The sequence below is a fragment of the Cupressus sempervirens genome, chromosome 2 (genome assembly GCF_028749045.1).
Source record: "Cupressus sempervirens isolate cs-2001-9-10 chromosome 2, ASM2874904v1, whole genome shotgun sequence".
Lineage (NCBI taxonomy): Eukaryota > Viridiplantae > Streptophyta > Pinopsida > Cupressales > Cupressaceae > Cupressus > Cupressus sempervirens.
The window spans coordinates 456,967,687-456,988,176 of record NC_143119.1 but is presented as its reverse complement, the minus strand read 5'-3'; the positions used below and the strand labels follow the sequence as shown (position 1 = coordinate 456,988,176).

Genomic DNA, 20,490 nt, shown 5'->3' with positions numbered 1-20,490 from the left:
AGATTTTGCTGGACAACATGAAAATCAATCTATTATGGTTCTTCGGGCCGGATCTTACACCATAACTTAAATCTATCATAGACTACACTTAAAGTGGTGTTCAAAACTTGTATTATAATTGCTTTAGTTCTTTTTGTTAAAGAGGGAGTGTTGAGAAATTTAGCCTTATAATGAATTGAATATCATACTGAGATGATATCTCTTCATATACTTGAGGGCCTAATGTGTTCTACAAATCCTCCCTAGCTAAGAGGGAGTGTTAAAGTTGTAGGTACAGTCGGATTGATTCGATCTGATATACATTATTGTTATTTGTAAATCATCATTTCCTATATATACTTATCCATGTTAAATTTTATATATATATATATATATATATATATATATATATATATATATATATTGTGTTATACATATTACATAATAATATATTATATATATGGTTATTTATATTACTAATAAAAATAATATGTTAAGCAATGATGATTAACCATAGAGACATGTCTCATCATGAGACATGTCTTTTCCTCTCATATTTAAAAAGCCTTCAAGTTGCATTTGGAAAACAATCAATACAATGACATTATTAGTACATTTGCAGTGATCCTAGAAAACAGAATGTTGAGGAATGTTGAGGAATGTTGGTGAGCCATTTATGTGCCTTCCACAAGTCCTAGAGCCATCCCTATCCCAAAAACGGAAGACTAAAGAGAGGATGAGAAAACACCAATTTTATTTTATTTTATAATATAATCCTTACATTCATATATAATTATTTGCACATATTAAAATTAATAAATAATCATATGATAAGAAATTCAATCTGAAGACAATAATTAATTGTAAATTTATATTCTTCGAACTTAATTACCAATTTAAACATAACTATAATTACCAATTTAAACATAACTATAATTACCAATTTAAACATAATTACCAAATGTTATCCTTCTCAAACTCAGATACAGAAATTCTTCAAGAAATCCCTCGAGTAATACACTAATTGACCACAGTTGGCAAATAACTATGTGGTGCTCTCTTACAAATAACTACGAATGTTGCAAAAGAAGAATTTCAATTTAAACATAAAGAGAAAAAACTTTCAAAAAATATTTTTTTATGGGATTTTCACTAATAATTCTAAAGTCACACAGCAGAATGAGTTAAAGATCATCATCCACAAGCACATAAAGCCTAAAGGATAAAAAGGTTAAATGTTGGACTTACTCAGATTTTGTCAGTGGCCTCTAAGCAAAACATTGTTTCTAGAATTTTTTTTATCAATGTGTCATCGCATATGTAGTCAGTAACATGTTGAAACAATGATACTTCGTCATCCTATCAGGATGAAAGGTACAGGCTAACCAGTACAACTATTGAAAGAGATCATATTCCAGAGTTGCATCCTAGCAATCTTATTCTCTCGATTCATCATTTTTTTCTCCTTTTGGATTAAGGGGCAGGTTGTTGGCTTTTGTGACCCCTTATGATCTATTAATCACTTTGTTTTCTGTGTTAGAATGTATAAGCGGTGCTATAACCAGATGAATTGTTATGTTATATTTATGCACATGTTGTGGTTATCAAGATGTTGAAGCAGTTCAGCTGAGAGAAATGGCTTAAATATTACGAGTACTGAGACGCTTGTAAAAGACTCACATATTTTAATTATATTTAACCACCATTATCACATTCATTGCTTAAAATTTCCAATCAACTGTTTTCCTGATTCTTACAAAACTTGGATGTTTTTTGAAGGTGCAAACAGGCAGTGGTGTGTGTTAAGTAGACAGGGACCAAAAGTAAAACCTGAAGGAGTGACTTAAAGAATTGAAAACGAGGTACCAGTATTTTCATACCATTACTGAGATTCCTGCCAGAATGGGACAAAGAGAGTCAGAGGCGATGCTGCAGTCTTAGGAGGTTATTTCTTTGGGATGTAGCCAAGCTAGGGCCAAACCCATTCAGTCGAGGATACACTTTTTTCTAATTCCTCACCCTAAGCATCGTTTGCCATCCAAAAAAAATTGTTGTGACTTCCAGAATTAAGTGCAGATACCATCCACCATCACGGATGAGGGGTCATATACCACACTAAAGTCACTATAGGCAAGAGAATGCCATCTTGGGACCTCATGACATAGATGAAAATGAAAGATCTATTGGCACATCTAATGGTCCTGATAACACAAATGATCATGCGACTTCTAATATGGTTCCTGGAATTTCCAGTCCAGCAATTTCACAGCACCTTGATATTGTACATCAGTGATGATATTTAGAAATGTTAATACTAACAGGGCTGTGCCCCTACTAGTATTCTTATACAGTTTTTGGTTTCTGGTTACATGTATGATAACAATAAGGATGATTAGGACTGCAATATCAGATATTTCGTATATTTTATATTGACTTGTAGATGTGTATTTCTTCTAAGTGGAGGTATCAGAGATTTAAACTTCCATTCCAATATTAAAATGAACGAATTATAGAAGTCCTGTGCTATCCAAATTTGCACTATAGTTCTATTAAAATTTAGGATTAAAAAAGCACTCCACAAAATAATGTATAGTATATATAATACAAGGAAATAACAAAGGCTTTTCTGGTATCAAAATTTTCTATGCAAATCCTCTTGTATACGAAAAAGGTATTAAAGCCTAAATTAACTCCAGACAAGGAAATCAACTACTTCAAACTAGCACATTTTTCTTCGCATAAAGTGAATCTTCGAACAAGAACTACAGCATCTCATGAAGATGTTCCTCTTAAGATTCGTTACCTCAAAAGGAAGTAGGCTCCGAGAATAATTATCACTAGATCGATAACCATATTTGTCTACAAAATGCCAGAAGTCACTGGGAGGTGTACTTCTGTCAGATATTTTCAGCTCTATTCTCTGAATACCATCATCCTTGCCAACCATTTCAACAAAGACATCAGGATATGGATCTGCATCAAATTCATTTAACACCTGTACAAAGAATAAACATAATCAAATGAAAACAATTCAATAATTTTATGCAGTGGAATCAACGATTGTCAGCATCCAAACGACAGATGTCAATGATCAAACTAACGTTCATTTCCAGAGAAGTCAACTACATTTGTTAGCATCTTGTGTCTGAAACTGTTCATTGCAGATCTCGTAGTAGATGAGCAAACATTTGCAAGGTCATTATTATTATAAGACTATCAAATGACACTTATGTTCACCTAAACAATGTTGCCAGAATGCATAAAGGTGAAGGATTTGAAATGATGAAAAATATTCTTGTTTGTTGTAACCAAAATCTACAAGTCAGACTTAAAAAGTCATGTTCGAAATTTAGAATACCTATTAGGTGTAATAAGAAGAAACTCAAATCTATACCATCTGTGATTCACTAGAACAGAAATGATCTACTTTCTCATTTAGTCACACAAATAGGACTTCCTTGTGTATGAGAATTTCCTACGTTATGAAACAAATTTATACTTTATACTTATTGAGACATCTTACAGGTCTACTGCGCATGATGAAACAAGGATGCATATATAGATTTAAAAAGAAAAGGTCAATCAAGCAAATTACAAAGGAATTTGTCATTTCAGATCTACTCATTTGTCTTCTTTAAAATTGACCACCATTGTGCTTAATATTTTGCCTACTCTTAACTAGTGCTTGGGATTGAACAAAACTGAACTTGGCAATGTGAGATGTGTTATAATCCTTGGTCGTGCAAATGACAATGCCATCTTAGTAAAAGAAAAGGTCATAGAATATGCAAATAAAAACAAAAGACACTATTAATTATTACACATTTGAACTTAACAAGAATATAAGCAATAACAGACTACTTCTATTCAATGCAGAAATAAGTATGGATAAAATGAATCAACAAATAACAATGCTGAGAATGAGGATCCTTGCAACCAAAAAGTTGGAAACAAATAAGCCTAATTTACCTAAGACTATTATATATTTTTTGATTCTTAAGAAGAATTAAATGACCATATACACAATCTAGTTACGAGTAGTTATGGAACAGCTCATATCCCATAACCATATGTTGCTGGACCTTCCAACTGCCACAAATCAAGTTGACCTTCCAACTTCCACAATTAGGTTGCCGTTCCAACTTTCCAACTGCCACAATTCAGTTGTTAATGGCTAGCATTCTAGTTCTCTAGTTTATAGATAAAATAAGCAATTGTTTCTGAGATTGTTGGTTGTCTAGATGACCACTTAGTGGCTCACAGAGGACTGTAAGGGCATTTATGTCAACGTACAATGTTATAAATGTTTGTGCAATAGTGTGTAACGGTGTAGAGGGTTGGCAGCTAGCACAAAGGGCTGTTAAGGCTTGCATACTGCCTCAAAGTTATAGTTGTTAGTGCAGAGTTTCCGTACAGCTTGGGCAACTAAACTCTAATCATTCGCCTTCTCTTCAGAACTAATTTCCACCATCACCTCACAATTGAGCTTATGGAACTAGATACAGATCAGTTGAAGATTAATATTTAGCTTAATCTACATCACCCTACCATGACCACCTCAAAAAAGTGAGAAGAGTCGCATTGCATGCAATTAGTAATTATCTATACGGTTCACCTCAAATAGCTCTGTGCAAGTGCTCAAGGTCCAACTCTGAAGGATCTTGCCCTAAAATTGGCTCAAGAAATGGCTTATAAAGTTATGCATTGAATACAAGATGCAAACCCAAGTAATGTGGTAGATCAAAAACAATAGTGTTGTCACCTAATAGACACAAAATACTGAATGGACCATAGTGTGAGGGTTTCATCTTTATATGTACACCATTAGAACACTTTTTTGAAAGATGCATGTTGTTACCATTCTGTGTACCGTCGTTGTTGGTGCAAGGGCACCTATTGGACATGTTGATTAACACTCTATCCACCTTTTAGTCATTAGTGTGTGATCCCACAGTGGATGGTGCAAGAGAGAATGTCCAAGGGAGTTCCTAGTCAAAACCCAAGACATGTCCAAAAAGGACTATACCCTATAAAGTTGAGAAAAGCTTTGCAAGCATGTTATATAGAGAGAATTGTCATCCGGACTGTATTTCAAATTGGTTTGTGTCTTTCTATAAAAAAATACATGGACTGATACTGTTTTCATTTTGTATGCAACTGCTCCCACAAGGTTTGCTAAAAATGCCTAAAAAAATGAGTGTCAAAATTAGACCTATTAGATGTTGGTAGCAAAAAAGTGCTCAAACGTGATCAAAAAAGTATCCTTGGGGTCACCTACGCGTAGATATTTTCCATGCAATCACCTATGATAAGCATCATTAAATATATCTCGGCTAAAACAAACAAAATGCTTCTACTATTATGATAGGTAAATTGCTAATGAATTATGTTATAGATTCTGAAGGCAGTGAAAGGTAGATAGAGACCCAGTTTCTTTTCCGCAGTCTTGATTATGCCACAAGAAATGTCTGGTTTAATATGGTGCTAAATATATGTAGATATGAGGCCATTGCCTTGGTAATGCCCAATTGTTGAATTGTTTTGTCATGGCCGAATGAGTTGTTTCTTCGGTACATCTTCTAGAACACAAAGATGCCAAATCTTGTAAATAGATTTGTTGGGCTGGTTGAGTCGTTCATCAGGTACACCTTCTAGAACACAAACATGCCAAATCCTGTAAATAGGTTTGTTGGGCAGGTAGAAATCACAGGACTTCTTATATTGAGGTAACGTTCTAATTTGTACTTTGCAAGACAACAAAAAATTAGAATGCAATAGTACACATAGAACAATTATTACTCAAATTGTCTAGGACAGCTAGACAAGATCTAAATAATCCTAAAACAAACCTTAGACTATAACTATGTCCAACTATAGGCATTGCATGCACACTACACTAAATTTCAATAAGGGACTTTCATGAATTTATTATACCATTTGCTATCTATCCTTTTCCCCAAGTGCAAATGTCAAACTATTAAGAGTCAAACCCTCCAATGAGATTTCCGAAAATTAAAGAGAACAAAAAAATGAGAACCAACAATAAAAATCAACTTCCAATTAATTAAAGCAGAGATTCCATTGAAACAAAATTTGGAAGAAAAACATTGATGAATATTTATCACTAGCTACTGCAAAGATCACCATCCACAAGTAGAGATGATTTTAAAAATGATTGACTAAAACACCAAATGTTATGATTTAAAAGATGCGAGCCACTTAGAAACATGTAAAGTTACTTGGGACAACAAAAGAAAATACTAATAAAAAGTTGTTACACAATCCAAAATAAACATAAATCGGACTTCAACTAACAACCATGTTTTCAAAGCACTTATTTATAGTCACAAGAATAGCTTTTAACAATTATAAATTATAAATAAAATATACAAAAAAAGAATTGTTCCAAAGCTATTCTACCTGTATCTGCCAAAAAATGGAAATAAAACACACTTGAAACAATCTAATCATAAAACCATTAAAACAAAAAAGTCTGATAAAACTGCAATTAATAATAAATCACTTGGTTCTGCAATTTTAAGATTTTATGGAAACTTGCCTGCAAGATTTTTTCCTTTTTTTTTATCAAATAGTTTCCATAAAATCATGATAAAGTTGGTAAATCAATCGAAATTTCTGATTATATCAATCTTTAGTTTTGTTTATTTAGATTAACTTATGTTTCATTTTGTTGAGAGAATTTAATTAATTAAATGCAATTTTTCATTTGTTCCTAACGTGCTTTACCTTGCCCTTTGCTTGGAAGCAACAACATCATCTTCAAGTTTCAGCTGCTCCTTCAAATGACTCTGTTTCCTTTATTACAGTCTCATCTATTTTTCTATTGCACATTTCGCACTGGTTCAAAGTTAAAACTTAATAATCAGTAAAAGTCTAAATCCTAAGTATTTTACTATCTACATTTTAGCATTTTAATTGATAGTTGTGCTCTTCAGTATTTCTTTCAAATATAGATTCCACTTCACCCTTATCATATATTCATTTTGGATTGTGTCAATAGCTAAAGCACAGAATGAGGAAGGACAAGGGGCACAACCGAAGATTGTAAAAGGTCTAGCTGAATGAGATTATGAAGCAAAAATGAGCAATAATAAAATGTTGTTGCCATGTCTCAACAATAATGACTTCCAAGTATCAAATACTTGTTAAGACAACTTCAACTTCTTAACCACAGTCATCTATTTTTTCTATTGCACAAGTCCATACTCCATTTTGGTTTGTAACTAAATCTAGATTCTGGTTTATACTAAACCATAATATATCACGATGTTGACATGTTAATTGATAAATTAAATCCTACATATTTTATTACATAGTTTTTAAAATGATAGATATCAGTTTGGTTTTTCAATATTGTTGTCAAGTCTATTTCGTTCTTATCATGTGTTCTGTTATTTATGGTAATGATAATTACATCAGGGAATTAAAAAGCATAGGGTGCATAAGAATAGATTGTAAAAGTCTTGTCAAAAAGAATTATGAAACAATTATAGGCAAGAATGAAATTTTGTTGCCAAGGTCTCTATATTGTCTATCAGATCTTAAAGTAGCTATAGAATAAATAAGCTGTAAAAGAAGTAAAATAAAGTTTGAAGGTGAAAGTTTGAAACAAGTGCAAGAAAGACTGAAGACAACAAAAAAATCGAGGATCCCTATGTAGCTGAGAGTGCAAGTGAAACATCGGAAGTTTTAGTCATGTATGTTGTGTTAAGAATATTAACCAAAATAAACCTACAGATCTGACAGTACAGACCATACTTCATCTTAATAGAAATATATCTCTAATGTTGGCATTTAATGATATATATCTCTCCTATAGGTGCCAAGTTAGGAAGGGTTATGTCCCTTGAGGGACATACCCTTTAGAAAGGATATGTAAGTAGGTTGTAAATGCAGATTATAGGACACATAGTTACAGTAGTCTGCTCCTATAAGCATTTTATATCCTGCAATTTACATCTGAGATTCTCTATCACAATAAAAGGTTAAATATTCAGTATTGTATCTGCATTATAGTAAGCACTAATTTCATCAATATTCATACTACTTAGAGGATCGTTCTCAGCATATAAGATTGGATTAAAAGTCTGCTAAGAGATAAGGATTTAGCAGAAACTTTACATGTTGATGATGGTGGAGTTTTCATTCATTTGTCCTCTCATCTTGCATCATGTGACTATACTGAACTCATGGTCAATTTTCACATGCTTATCCTAGCTTCCATCAAGCATAATGACACATCAACCAGAATATCTTTTTTGAAAGTAGCGACTGATAGTATCAAAGATTTGTTTTGATTTCCTTAATGTTTATTACTTGTTCTTGTTTTCTTCGATGAATGGTGAAATGCTTCGTAGATGGTTCTTAGCTTAGCTGGGTAAAATGCAAGCCCTTGAATTCTTTGCTAGCCATATCAAGTGATTTTGTATCTCATACACTGTCCTTTACCATTACTCTCCTAAACCCTCCATCTTTTCACTTATTCTTTGCCATTGATTCCCTAAAATTTTCTATAATTTCACTGGTAATTTCGTCATTTTTATCTCATGATTTTTCCTACCAAAACGTTAAAAAACATTAAAATTCTAGTCTACCTTAATAAACAAAAATCACTGTTGCATTCTTGGTTTTTTTTCCAATTTCTCTATTTCTTGGCTGCCTTTTTTAGTACATTCATAGGAGGAGACAAGAACCTCATTATGAACCCACCTCATTGAAAGAATTAAGGCAAAGGCATCCTATTAAGAGCCCAAATTCCTAAATGGGATGTGTATTTCAAATGGCTATATGAGTTCAACAAAGATATTTTAAAGGAATTAGTAAAGAAATTTCAAACCCACCTCATTGAAAGAATTAAGGCAAAGGCATCCTATTAAGAGCCCAAAATTCCTAAATGGGATATGTATTTCAAATGGCTATATGAGTTCGACAAAGATATTTTAAAGGAATTAGTGAAGAATTTCATAGAAAATATGATAACAATAAGGGGTTTACGAATTCCAGTCACAACTAATACCATTGTAAGAAGAACAAGGTTGTCGTGGATAGGAGGGGAATATTTTCCAGAGATAATCATAACAATTGCAATTGAAGCCCATAAAAACAAAATGCTTTGATTAACATGAATTTATTGAAGTAGCATAAGGATAGGGGACGAGGCTCAAAATCCCTTCCAAAACCTTGAAAGGATGTTGCCACATTCATCATTAAGTATGTTACCTATGAGGGGAGGTATGTTTATGTTTTTACTCTACACTTTTGATGAATGTTGCATCTTAGGAGGGATTTAAAGGTAAAGTTTCCCTACTTTCTTCACTGTAGTTTACAACATGAGTAAAAGTTTCCAAAAAGGGAAATATTACTCCCTAGCTCACCATGGGCTAATTAAGTAGATAGTTTTAAAACCCCTTCCAAAACCTTGGAAGGATGTTGCCACATTTATCATCAACTACATTACCTACGAGGGGAGGTATATTTATGTTTTTGCCTTGCACTTTACATGAATGTTGCATCTTAGGAGGGATTTAAAGGAGAAGTTTTCCTACTTTCTTCATTGTAATTTACAACATGAGTAAAAGTGTCCAAAAAGGGAAATATTACTCCCCAGCTCACCATGGGCTAATTAAGTTGTTAGTGAAAAACTCTACTCCCAAGCCGCCATCAAATATAAAGGTTTCACAGAATATGACAATAACTAGGAGTTCCAGTTCTACACCCTAGGAAAGCTCTACTCCCAAGACAACTAAGTCGGCAATGAAAGATACAACCTCTAGAGCTTTTGACTTGAAATCCACAAAAAGAAAATTAAAAAAAACTTCACCAATTGATGAAATGGCCACAATAGAAATAGGGAATAAACTACAAAATGAGAAGTCTTCTTGCTAGTTCTGAGGACAAATTGGGAGCTCTGGCCTCAACTGCTAGTACTTTACCAGAACAGGGTATTCATAAACAAGATATTAATGATAAATTACCAATGTTGTTGAGACTCGAAATAACTAAAAAGTATCTTAAAGTTGATAAGTAGGAGATAATTTCCACAGCAAATCGAATTGTGATATTGCTCTCAGGATTTAATGGTGTAGTTTTAGAGTCAAACTCATTGACCCATATTTCATGAGTAGTGATTCAACACAAATCCATCTCTCATGAGAATAAATGGAACACTTAGGCACTCATTGGATCTAGGGGATGTTCATAGAGGTGAAGCACTGAGACTCCCCTAGATCCAATGAGTGCTAAGTGTTCCATTTATTCTCATGAGAGATGGATTCGAGTTGAATCACTACTCATGAAATATGGGTCAATGAGTTTGACTCAAAAACTATACAGTTAAATCCTAATAGCAATATCACAATTTGACTAGCTGTGGAGCTTATGAGAACCAAAGAAAAAATTGGTGAGAAAGGATTTGAAGGATAGGATGAGGAGAGTCGGGCCCTTGAAAGATCAAATTAAGAACCTCTTGCATTATTGAATGAAACCACTGTCATAAAGGAGGTGCCCTTAGAAAACATTACTTGTATGGAAAACCCATAGAAGATATGATACCAAAAGACACTCCTCTGGACAATGCTGGCTTTAGTTCACCTCTAAACCTCAATTCCCAAAGTTCCACATACAAAGAATGAGGAGAGGCATTCATAAGCAAACTTCAAAAATGATTCAAAAATGGGAGGTAGTCCAATTCCTACTCCCACGCCACAAATAGAGTTTAATACACTAACTAATAATGTCACACGAGGAAAATTTAATCTCTAGTCAAGAACAGGGTATTATGAACATGACCCTCTTGAGCATGAACACGAGTCTAAGTTCAAAATGAAAGAAGAAATTTGGTCTCTTCAAGACTTCATCAGTAAATTAAAAGAGGAAAATAATGTTATCCATAATCAGATTCAGCTCACTCAACAAAAAAATAAAGATCATGCATTAGAGATTTCTTAACTAAAAGTCAAACTTGATCAAGTGATTTGGTCTACGGGATCTCATTTACCACTCAAAAATAATGAATAGAAAATATAGGAACTAAAGAAACTGAATCCAATAGTTAATCAACACCTTGCACAAATTGTCCTCTCATGCTGATTTGCTAATCTCTCTCCCCTTTTTGCATGAGGACATGCAAAACTCTCCGCTAGGGAAATGATGAGATCGATTTAAAACCTACCCCTTATAATTTTTACCCTTAATTTATCATTTAACCTTGCGTCTCTCAACTTCGTATCACTGTTTGTTAAGGACGTAGGAATATTAATAAATAATGAATGAAAATGAAAACAATTGTTTGATACCTAAAATTTGATGCATATTGATCATTTTGTGATTGATTTCAGATGTTAATTAAGAGGACAGTGACAGGTTTTCTACATGTGAAAGTAGTGAGAAGTCTTGAAGATGAGTAGTGGTTGCTGCAATACAAATCTGTTGCATATTCTACTGATTAGTTACAATCAATTATATTTAGTTTATATTATTTACATAAAGACAATTTATATTGTTTTTGCGCTTACGAGAAGTTTAGCATATAGTGAAGTATAAATATGCATACATGCGTAAGACTAAAGGGTGTGTAATATAATCTATAGTTTGCTCAAGAATCTGAACTACTATTCTGTAGGAGATATTTCTTTATACATGTGAGTTTGAAATAAATTAGAAGTACTTCATCACCAAGCAACTAAGAAGGCCAGGACAGTTCCAAGCTTACGCAGTGAACTTTTAGCTTTTGTTGTGTGGTATATAGATTAATTTAATATTGTGTTTTATTCTGTGAAGAGTAATTTATGCCTTTGTTATCTAACTTGTTCCTTCGTTTACGAATTGATTCTTGTTTTAACTATTTAGCTTGTTTACGAATTCCTTTAACTTTTCACATTGGTAGTTGATTTTAAATATTTGTTCAAATGATTCTAGAAATTTTGTCTAACTCTTCAATTAGGTTGTTAATTCATCAGTCAGCAGAAAACACTATTATAGATCCTACCACAATAACTATAAGATGCAGAATCTTCAATCCAGCCTTTTAATTTAAAGAAGTGAGAATTCGTCTAGAAACCAAGGAAGCAAGACTTAGAATAGTTATTTGAATTCATGATTGCATAATTGCATTACATCCCCACTTAGTTTTTTGTCTTCATCCCTTCAGAAAAACAACCACAATAACTTTCAAAAGCTTACAAAGCCTCTGATTAACAATTAACATTCAGGAATAAACTGAGGCAGACAACAAAATAACTTCTTGAAGAATTGATTAAAGTCAATTTGATAGTTTCCCAAGAACAATTTAATCTCAATTACCACTCACAGTTCTACCTCACAGAGACCTCTATTCCTACACATGAAAAACCCGATATCATTGAGAATCAATCTTCCCATGCTGCTCATGATGATGATGACTCAAAAAGAGTCTCTCCTAGCCAAGCGTACGAGCTTGTTAAATGATTTGGAATGTTCTGAATACTGATGGGTCAAGACCATTCTAATAGTGAGGCAATCGTCTTGGTTGAATGGTTGAGGAGGATGGTTCGGAATGATGAATACGATGTGGATTTGTTGTGTGGCATATTGTGAATAATAATATAAAGGTTATGTTAAAGCTCTTAACCTTTCTAATCCCACTAACAATATTGAGAATTCCACCCCATTCCAACATCATTGCCTGGTGTGTCTACTTAGACCCGCCAATAATTAATGAATACATCTAATCTGATGGCACCTAATTGAAATGGCTATGTTGAAAAATCTACTAAAGGCATCAACGTACTCTTAAGGACCTAGTTTGTAAGTGAATAATTGAATTTTGGTGATTTCCAGAAGAAAAATATTTGGGAATGAGCTCGCCTCCCATGTTAATTGATAAGTTTAATCCTGCGTATTTTATTACATAGGTTTTAGAATGATGGATAGTAGTTTCAATTTTCAATATTGTCGTCAAATCCATGTCCTTATCATGTGTTCATTTTTTATGGTGTTAGTAGTTAAATCATGGACTAAGAAAGCATAAGGTGCATAGGAAATGATTGTAAAAATCTAGTCAAAAGGAACTATGAAACAATTATATGAAATTATGAGATATTGGTGCCAAGGTCTCCACATTGTCTATGAGATCTTAAAGTAGCTATAGAATAAATAAATTGTCAAGCCAAGGTGTATAAAAGAAAATGAAAATAAAATTTGAAGGTGAATCAAAAGCAAGAAACACTGAAGACTACGGAAAAGGCGAGGAGTCCTACATGGTTGAGAACGCGAGTGAAGCATCGAAACAATTTAATCAGAGCTTCCAAGAAAGTAGATTCCAAGCACTATGTTTGCCTAAAATTACAACCATGGCAAGCCCAACTAAACAAAAGAAAAGATCAGCCAAGTTTAAAATCAATGTATTGGAGGATCTTGTCAAGTACTATAAGACTTGTGAAACAATCTTGATAACAAAATGAGCAAGATAATAAGACAATTTGGCAACAATCTTTCCCAGCCACCTTGTGAGTAGTAATTGAGTACTAAACAAAAATTGATCGAGCCTCCAAAATGCTTTAGAGAGATTAAAGAATGCCTTTGAAGAACAACTTAGTTTGCTTTGTAATAAAAGTGAGATAGTAGCAAAAATTCATAATACAGGAATTAGGTAAGCACAAAAATGTACGAGAGTATAGTCGGAAGCTTGAAGAATTGCTAATAAAATTATTAAAACCAGCTGATTGAATAAAAAGGTCATGGTTCATTGAAGGCTTCTTTTATTATTACTAAAAAAAGAATGTAGTACCATTGTCATCCCTGAAGCATATAATCGAGCAATAGACATAGAAAGTGGATATAAAATGTCCTATGGCAAAAGTAAATAAAGAGATGGAAGTTTAAGTAAAAATAGTGAGAATGAATCATGAAAAGTTCGAGCACCCAAGAGCAATGCTCCGAATGATGAAAGAATTAAATGCAAAGAAACTAACGAACTATGTATACTAAGTGCAATCTATGGGACAAACAAAGAGTAATTGTCCTAAAAAGATGTTTTGTGAAATTTATCAGGTTATGGATCATTAAACAAAGGAGCTCCCAGACATTTGAACATCAGGTATAAATGTACTCTTCATACAAGCAAAGAGCACTACATTGAAAGCACAAAATGCATTGCCAAGAGGTTATCGAAATCAACAAGGGCAAAATCAAATACACCAATGATCTAAAGTACAATCTTATCATAAAGTGTCAACAATGTAGTGAGTGAAGACACTTTATGAGAAACAGTCAGAACACCGAGACAAAAGTACAATGAATGTGCAAACAGTGTAGCTCGAGTGACAATGAAGATACCGACTACCCAAACCAAAACAATATAAATATGCTAGATGTGGGGGAACAAGAAGAGGCAACTTCAATGAACACCAAAGCACAAACAAATAAGTCCATATACTCAAACCCTTATAAAAAGAAATGACTCCAAGAAGCCAAAATAGAAGTCGAACAAGTGATGGCAAAGAATAAAGAGCCTCAAATGAAAGTACAAGTATGTCATTGCAATTAAAATTAGAGAAAATAAAATTGTATGAAGAGTGCTGGAGACAACCATACCAATCAAGGTGACAAACCTTTAACGACTTTTATTGGCGCCTGAAACTTGCAAAATCTTTGGCAAAAACCAAACAAACACTATCGTTGATGGAGTATCAAGAGTTAGCCAACTACGCAAAGATACACCACAAGAAGCCAAATTTTTAGCTACCGACATTCCCACTGATAGGGGCTGACCAACATGGAATCCAATTGTTGACAATGTTGATGGTGCAAAGGTGACCATTGATACCCAACAATAACTCCTAAAGCTTTTAGTCATCACGTTATAGAAGTAGCAACCAAAGTCAACAACAACTAGAAAAAGAATACAACCTTACTTTTGTAGTCAACTGTGATAACCCCAACAGGTTATAACTCCTTCAAACACCAAAAATCTTTATACTTCAGTTGTTTGACATTTCGTCAAACATTTTGCAAGCAAGCTCTGATACCATTGTAATAATCCTGCTCAATTCCGACCTTAAAATGCTGATTGAAGGCTCGAAGAATTTGTCAAACACTTTGCATAGAAGGGGTCATGTGACTGATATAACTTTTCAAATTTCTGCAATGACTCTTGTTTCGATTTGCATCAAAGAGAATGCTTACAAAAAGACTCCAGATTGTCTAAATAATGACCTAACATAAATGTGCAACTAATTTTGACAATATTCATTACAAATATGAGACTTAACTACTTGCAATATGCAGCCACAGCAACTAGTGATTATGACAAATACTTTGGAAGCAACCTAAGATGGCATTAATGCACTTACAACCAAGTGTCATTAATTTAAACACTTAGTATGCAAAATTATAACATTATTTATGCTAAAAAGAGAGCTTACAGCCAATTGATATTTTGTCAAACAATTGGAATGCAAACTAATAAGCTGATCATCAAACTCTAGAGTTGCAATATAGATAGTCTAAAAATTACAACGCTCTTTCAATTGCAAAATCCTAGCCTTCCTTTGATACCAATAATGCTAAATGGCAAACAAAGAAAAGTACAAGGTGAAATAATGAAGTGCTGAAGCTATATTTTGTACTCAGCTGAAAACCTACATTTCTCAGAAAATATGCCAAATGAGAAGTGAAGAACTTGATTGTGGATGGCTGTAATATTTTCCTTCAATGCTGCCCCTTCTGCTTGCTTTTTTTCCGATCTGCTCTTTCCACTTGCTTTTTCCGAATTTTCTTTTTTCGTTTCGAACTGCTTTTTCGGATTGCTTTTTTCGGAGCTGCCTTTCCGGACTGCTTTTTCGGCCTGCTTTTTTTTCGTTTTGCTTTTTTGGCCTGCTTTTTTCGGACTGCTTTTTTTTTGGTTTTGCTTTTTCGGCCTGCTTTTTTCGGACTGCTTTTTCAGCCTGCGGACCTGCTAAAAATGACCTCCAATAATTTCGGCCCTGCTAAAATTGCCTCCTGAAATGCTGAAATGCTGAAAATGGCCTTAGGCCCAATGATGCCCTAGCTGAAGTGACTGAAGTATCACCTCCAAATGTGCAACCCTTCAGAAGATATTTCACTTCCTCAGTTATGCTAATCCAAGGGAGTTTTCGTTCCCAAAGATCAATTGACTATCTGAAACCGCTTGGCTCCACAATAGACTATGTGACTGAATCACAATTTGATGTCAAGAGAGAGATAAACAACTGGATGATTAGAATGAAGCCCGGGGTGCCTATTTATTCTTTTTTCTCCACTTTCTCCAAAAGCTTCTAGAACATTATTTTATTTTATCTATTAAGTGACTTTATATAAAATATTTTATAATTCAAGTCACTTTATTAAATTAATTAAATATAAAGTTACCTTTCAATACTTATTTATTTGATAACTTTATAAATAATTAACTTAATACCACTTATTTATTTAATTAAAATAATTAATTAGTCATCCTCATAAAATATTCATTATTTTGGACAACCTAATTAATTAAATTAATTAAATCAAATTGCCTCCAAAATGGGGACATGACATCAACACAGTAGAGAAGAAAGAGTGTGATGCATTGCTCAAGACAGGATGACAAGTAGCAACTAGAGTCGATCATAACTAGAAAAAGAATACAATTTTCATTGAAAACTAAGCCATCAATGGGAAAGGAACTTCCTTGGATTCATCAAATTCAAAGACAAGAGATAGAGAACCAGAGTCGCCAACTAGTAAAGAAGTTCTGGAATTACATTCATAATAAAAGGATGAAACATATTCTCTCCACGGTCCATTTCAATGTCAAATGGAGGAATATGCAGTGATTCCATCAACCTATCATTTTCTCAAAGCTGCAATTCTCAATGAAGTGTATCAACGAAAGAATGCAAAATTATTGGCAGTACATCTCAAAGTACTAAAAGAAATTATAGAAGGCAAAAGGAAATTAGAGGATGCATCATAGCAACCAAAGTCAACCACAACTAGAAAAAAATACAACCTTACTCTTGTAGTCAACACATTGGAGAAAAAAGAGTGCAATGCATTGTTCAAGGCAGGATGACAAGTAGCAACTAGATTCAATCTTAACTAGAATAAGAATACAATCTCTATTGAAAACTAAGCCATCCTTGGATTCATCAAATTCAAAGACGGGAGATAGAGAACCAAAGTCTTATGAAACCAAATGGTAAAGAAGTTCTGGAATTACACTCATAATAAAAGGATGAAACATATTCTCTCCATGGCTCATTTCAATGTCAAATGGAGAAATACACAGTATTTCCATCAACCTATCATTTTCTCAAAGCTGCAATTCTCAATGAAGAGCAATCAATGAAAGAATGCAAAATTATTGACAGTACATCTAAGAGTACTAAAAAAAATTATAGAAGGAAAAAGGAAATTAGAAAGAAATGAAGAAACTCATGCAGTTCGAGAGTTTAACCTTGTGCCATCTCAGCCTTTGGAGGGCAAAGAAACCTATTGAGAAGATCAGTTTCGACGGTGAAAGATGCCTCCTGCTGATGTTTGGGCAGAATCACTCAGTTTTCATATTCTGACTTCAATGCTTTTGGTATGAAATTCATTAACTCTTTGAAAAGATAAATTTCAGGTTTTGGTAGTGATTGATGAATTGCCTGTTTGCTGACTTGGACGCCTACCCCTTTTTATACACATATTATTCTGAGCTTCATCCTTGGCCTTGAGAGTTGAGTATTTTCAGTATTGTTTTAAATTATAATGATTTTCTTTCCCTACTCGCCCTTCATATAGAATTTGGTGTTGAAATGTATTTGGAAACACATGCATTTGAATATCTGGAAGTCTTTGGAACTTTTTCTGGTCCCCAAGTTTAATAAGCTGCACATATGTGAATTAAAAGGCAAGTTTGGCACTTGAAGGGGATTCTCTTGGTTTGATAGATAGAAACCAATATGGAGGTTCATTGTACTTGTTTGGGAATAGCCATTCACAACGATGGTGGCTTGCCTCATGCTAACAGGTGAAGGTGGACGTTTTACTTGCATTAGTTTAGGAAGAAGGTTGCTGAAAAGCATTGGTGTGGATGGGAGGGTATAGTTTGTTTGTGGCATTTTATGTGGCTTATGGCCTTGTGATATGATTGATCTCCTTGTCTTCAGCTTCGGACTTTTGTGTATTGCTCAGTATTATGAATTTCAGACCTGTAGCTTACATTGATCAAAGAACCACTCAGGAAAGTGACATGGAGGTCTTCAGTACTTACAAAGTCTTTTGTAAGGTTTTGAACAGAATACCAATGAAAAGTCCAAGAAGTCATTCATGGATTAATTTGACTTTTGCCTTGCTGCTATATATTTTTCTGATTAATGTAAGTATTTTTGAATCCAATGTAAGATTATAAACATTATTTCCTTATTGCAAAGTTCTACCAAATGAAGCCATTTAATGGAATGTTCTTATTTTTAGTATTTAGTCTTCATATCTTCTTTTAATGTTTATTTAGTATTCAAATTGCATAGAAAGATACATTTTCCATTACATAACAACTCTGCAAATGTGAAACTTGAAACATAACACTAGAGCTGCAAGCAAATTGTTTGACAAAATCTCTCAAAGTAAAAAAGGCATATTACAAAATATCTCAAAGTAGAAAAGGCATATTACAGCCCTATGAAATCTTATGATTCTACTAAACTGTTGGGTAGTTCAGAAAGTTACATTTTCAGTTTAAAGCAAGGCAAGATAACGTAGAAAATGTCTGGCAAGATTACTGTAGGAAGCTGGTAGTAAGTTCAGTATTCAATCTCAATTAAGATATGATGCATTGAATCCACAAAAAAATTAAGGACAAAGCTTGATCCTTGTAGAGAGTCGCCTTCTAAATTGTTGCTGATAACTCTTGCTCATAACACTCCTTTAAATCCAAATAAAACGTTGAAACATACTAATGATGAGATGATAAGACTAATGATTACTTCATGTATGTGTAAGATCGTGATAATTTTAGCACCTCTAGTTCCTTATGATGATATCATAATGAAAGATGTAAGTCAATTGTCGCTGGATAGTTTCCAAGATCTTGGTGATATCAAAATACTCACTTTTCTAGAAGGATTCCCATACTTGAAAAATAAACAACTATCAAATTGAGTGACCTTATGCTGTATTTGGAATTGCATTGTTTGATCTACAGCATGTTTCAACGTGTATTTGCTACTGTATGAAAGAACATGATGATGATGTCATTGCGGCCATGCAAGAAAATTACGGTTTTGATGATTAATCAGAGTGATGACCTACCACAATCATTGTTTTCTATCCTATCAGCCAACAGGAATAGATGAATCCTGGAATCCTCTCAGTTTAAAGGAGCTTAGCTAAAAGGGTGCTATTTTGTTGTGAAAATCAGTTGAAACCTTTCTTGGATAGTAAGGAGCATATGGTTGAAGAAAAGTTCATAGCAGAAAAATTTAATATGGTGATAAAAAGGGTGATATATTGTTGTGAAAATCAGTCGAAACCTTATTTGGATAGTAAGGAGCGTATGGTTGAAGAGTTCATAGCAGAAAAATTTGATGTGGTGATTGGTTTGATACATCATGAATGTAAGACAAAGCTTTAAGATGACACCTTGATCATGCATGAAGTACTATGGGTAAGGTTGTGCATGAAGGTGAGGACAAAACAAAAGACTTAGATCCTAGTCAGGATTCATCCGGAGATAAGTCTGATGACTTCACTGATGTTTCAACTGGAGCAGATATTGATGATGAGTGCACTGATGTAACTTCGGATGTTGGGCATGTAGAAAGTAAAAACAAATGATGTCTTCAAAACAGCCTTTTATCCCTTATCTCATTCCAGTTATGCTATTCCTGGTGGATACCAAATGCATAACCCAACAGAGTTTTTGGGGATAGATGTTATGATGATTTCAGTTCGGGTGGGTAAAAGATGGAGCTTTATTGAGAGATGCAGCCACATGTGAGGAGCACAGTGAGCAAATATTCTCTGAAACAAGCAATCAGCCCTTTAACACATTAGATTTGGATGTGTTGGCACCTAAGTGTGATGAGAATCCTATATGGGATAAATTTCTTTTTTATCATGATGATTAGCACAATGTATGCATGGATGATGGAATTAATAGTATTGATTTTGAAAACATTCATGGAAACAAAGCTGAGTTATCATTGGATGTAGCTGATCTTGAGAGAAGACCTAGTGTCTATTAATTTGAATCCATGAGTTACTATTGAGATGGTAAACACAGATGATTGGGGAAATCTTTGGGGACTACGATGACAAGTATGAAAGTTCTGAATCTGACCAGTAAAATAAGAACAATTCAGTATGGTTTAACTAGAAAAGATTGGGAAAATCAGCATGTCTACTGAAAATGAAGTGCACACATTAGCTAGATTTTAGATCACATAAAAAGCCCTGTCGAAAAATTCATCCTTGAGACACCAAGAAACCAATTAAAAGTTTTGATTGTTGATCCGCGCATTATGA

The 20,490-nt window shown here is 33.7% G+C and overlaps 1 protein-coding gene across 3 annotated transcripts in view; it reads right to left on the bottom strand.

Annotated features, from left to right (window-relative positions):
* The window catches only part of LOC149573020 (DNA-directed RNA polymerase V subunit 1-like), a 323,206-nt gene that overhangs the window by 259,562 nt on the left and 43,154 nt on the right, over positions 1-20,490 (bottom strand). For all 3 annotated transcript variants that reach the window (XM_089814168.1, XM_089814169.1, XM_089814170.1), the window contains one exon: positions 2,783-2,974. In XM_089814168.1, coding sequence (XP_089670294.1) covers positions 2,783-2,974 — 192 coding nt within the window. The remainder of the gene's footprint in view (positions 1-2,782; positions 2,975-20,490) is intronic.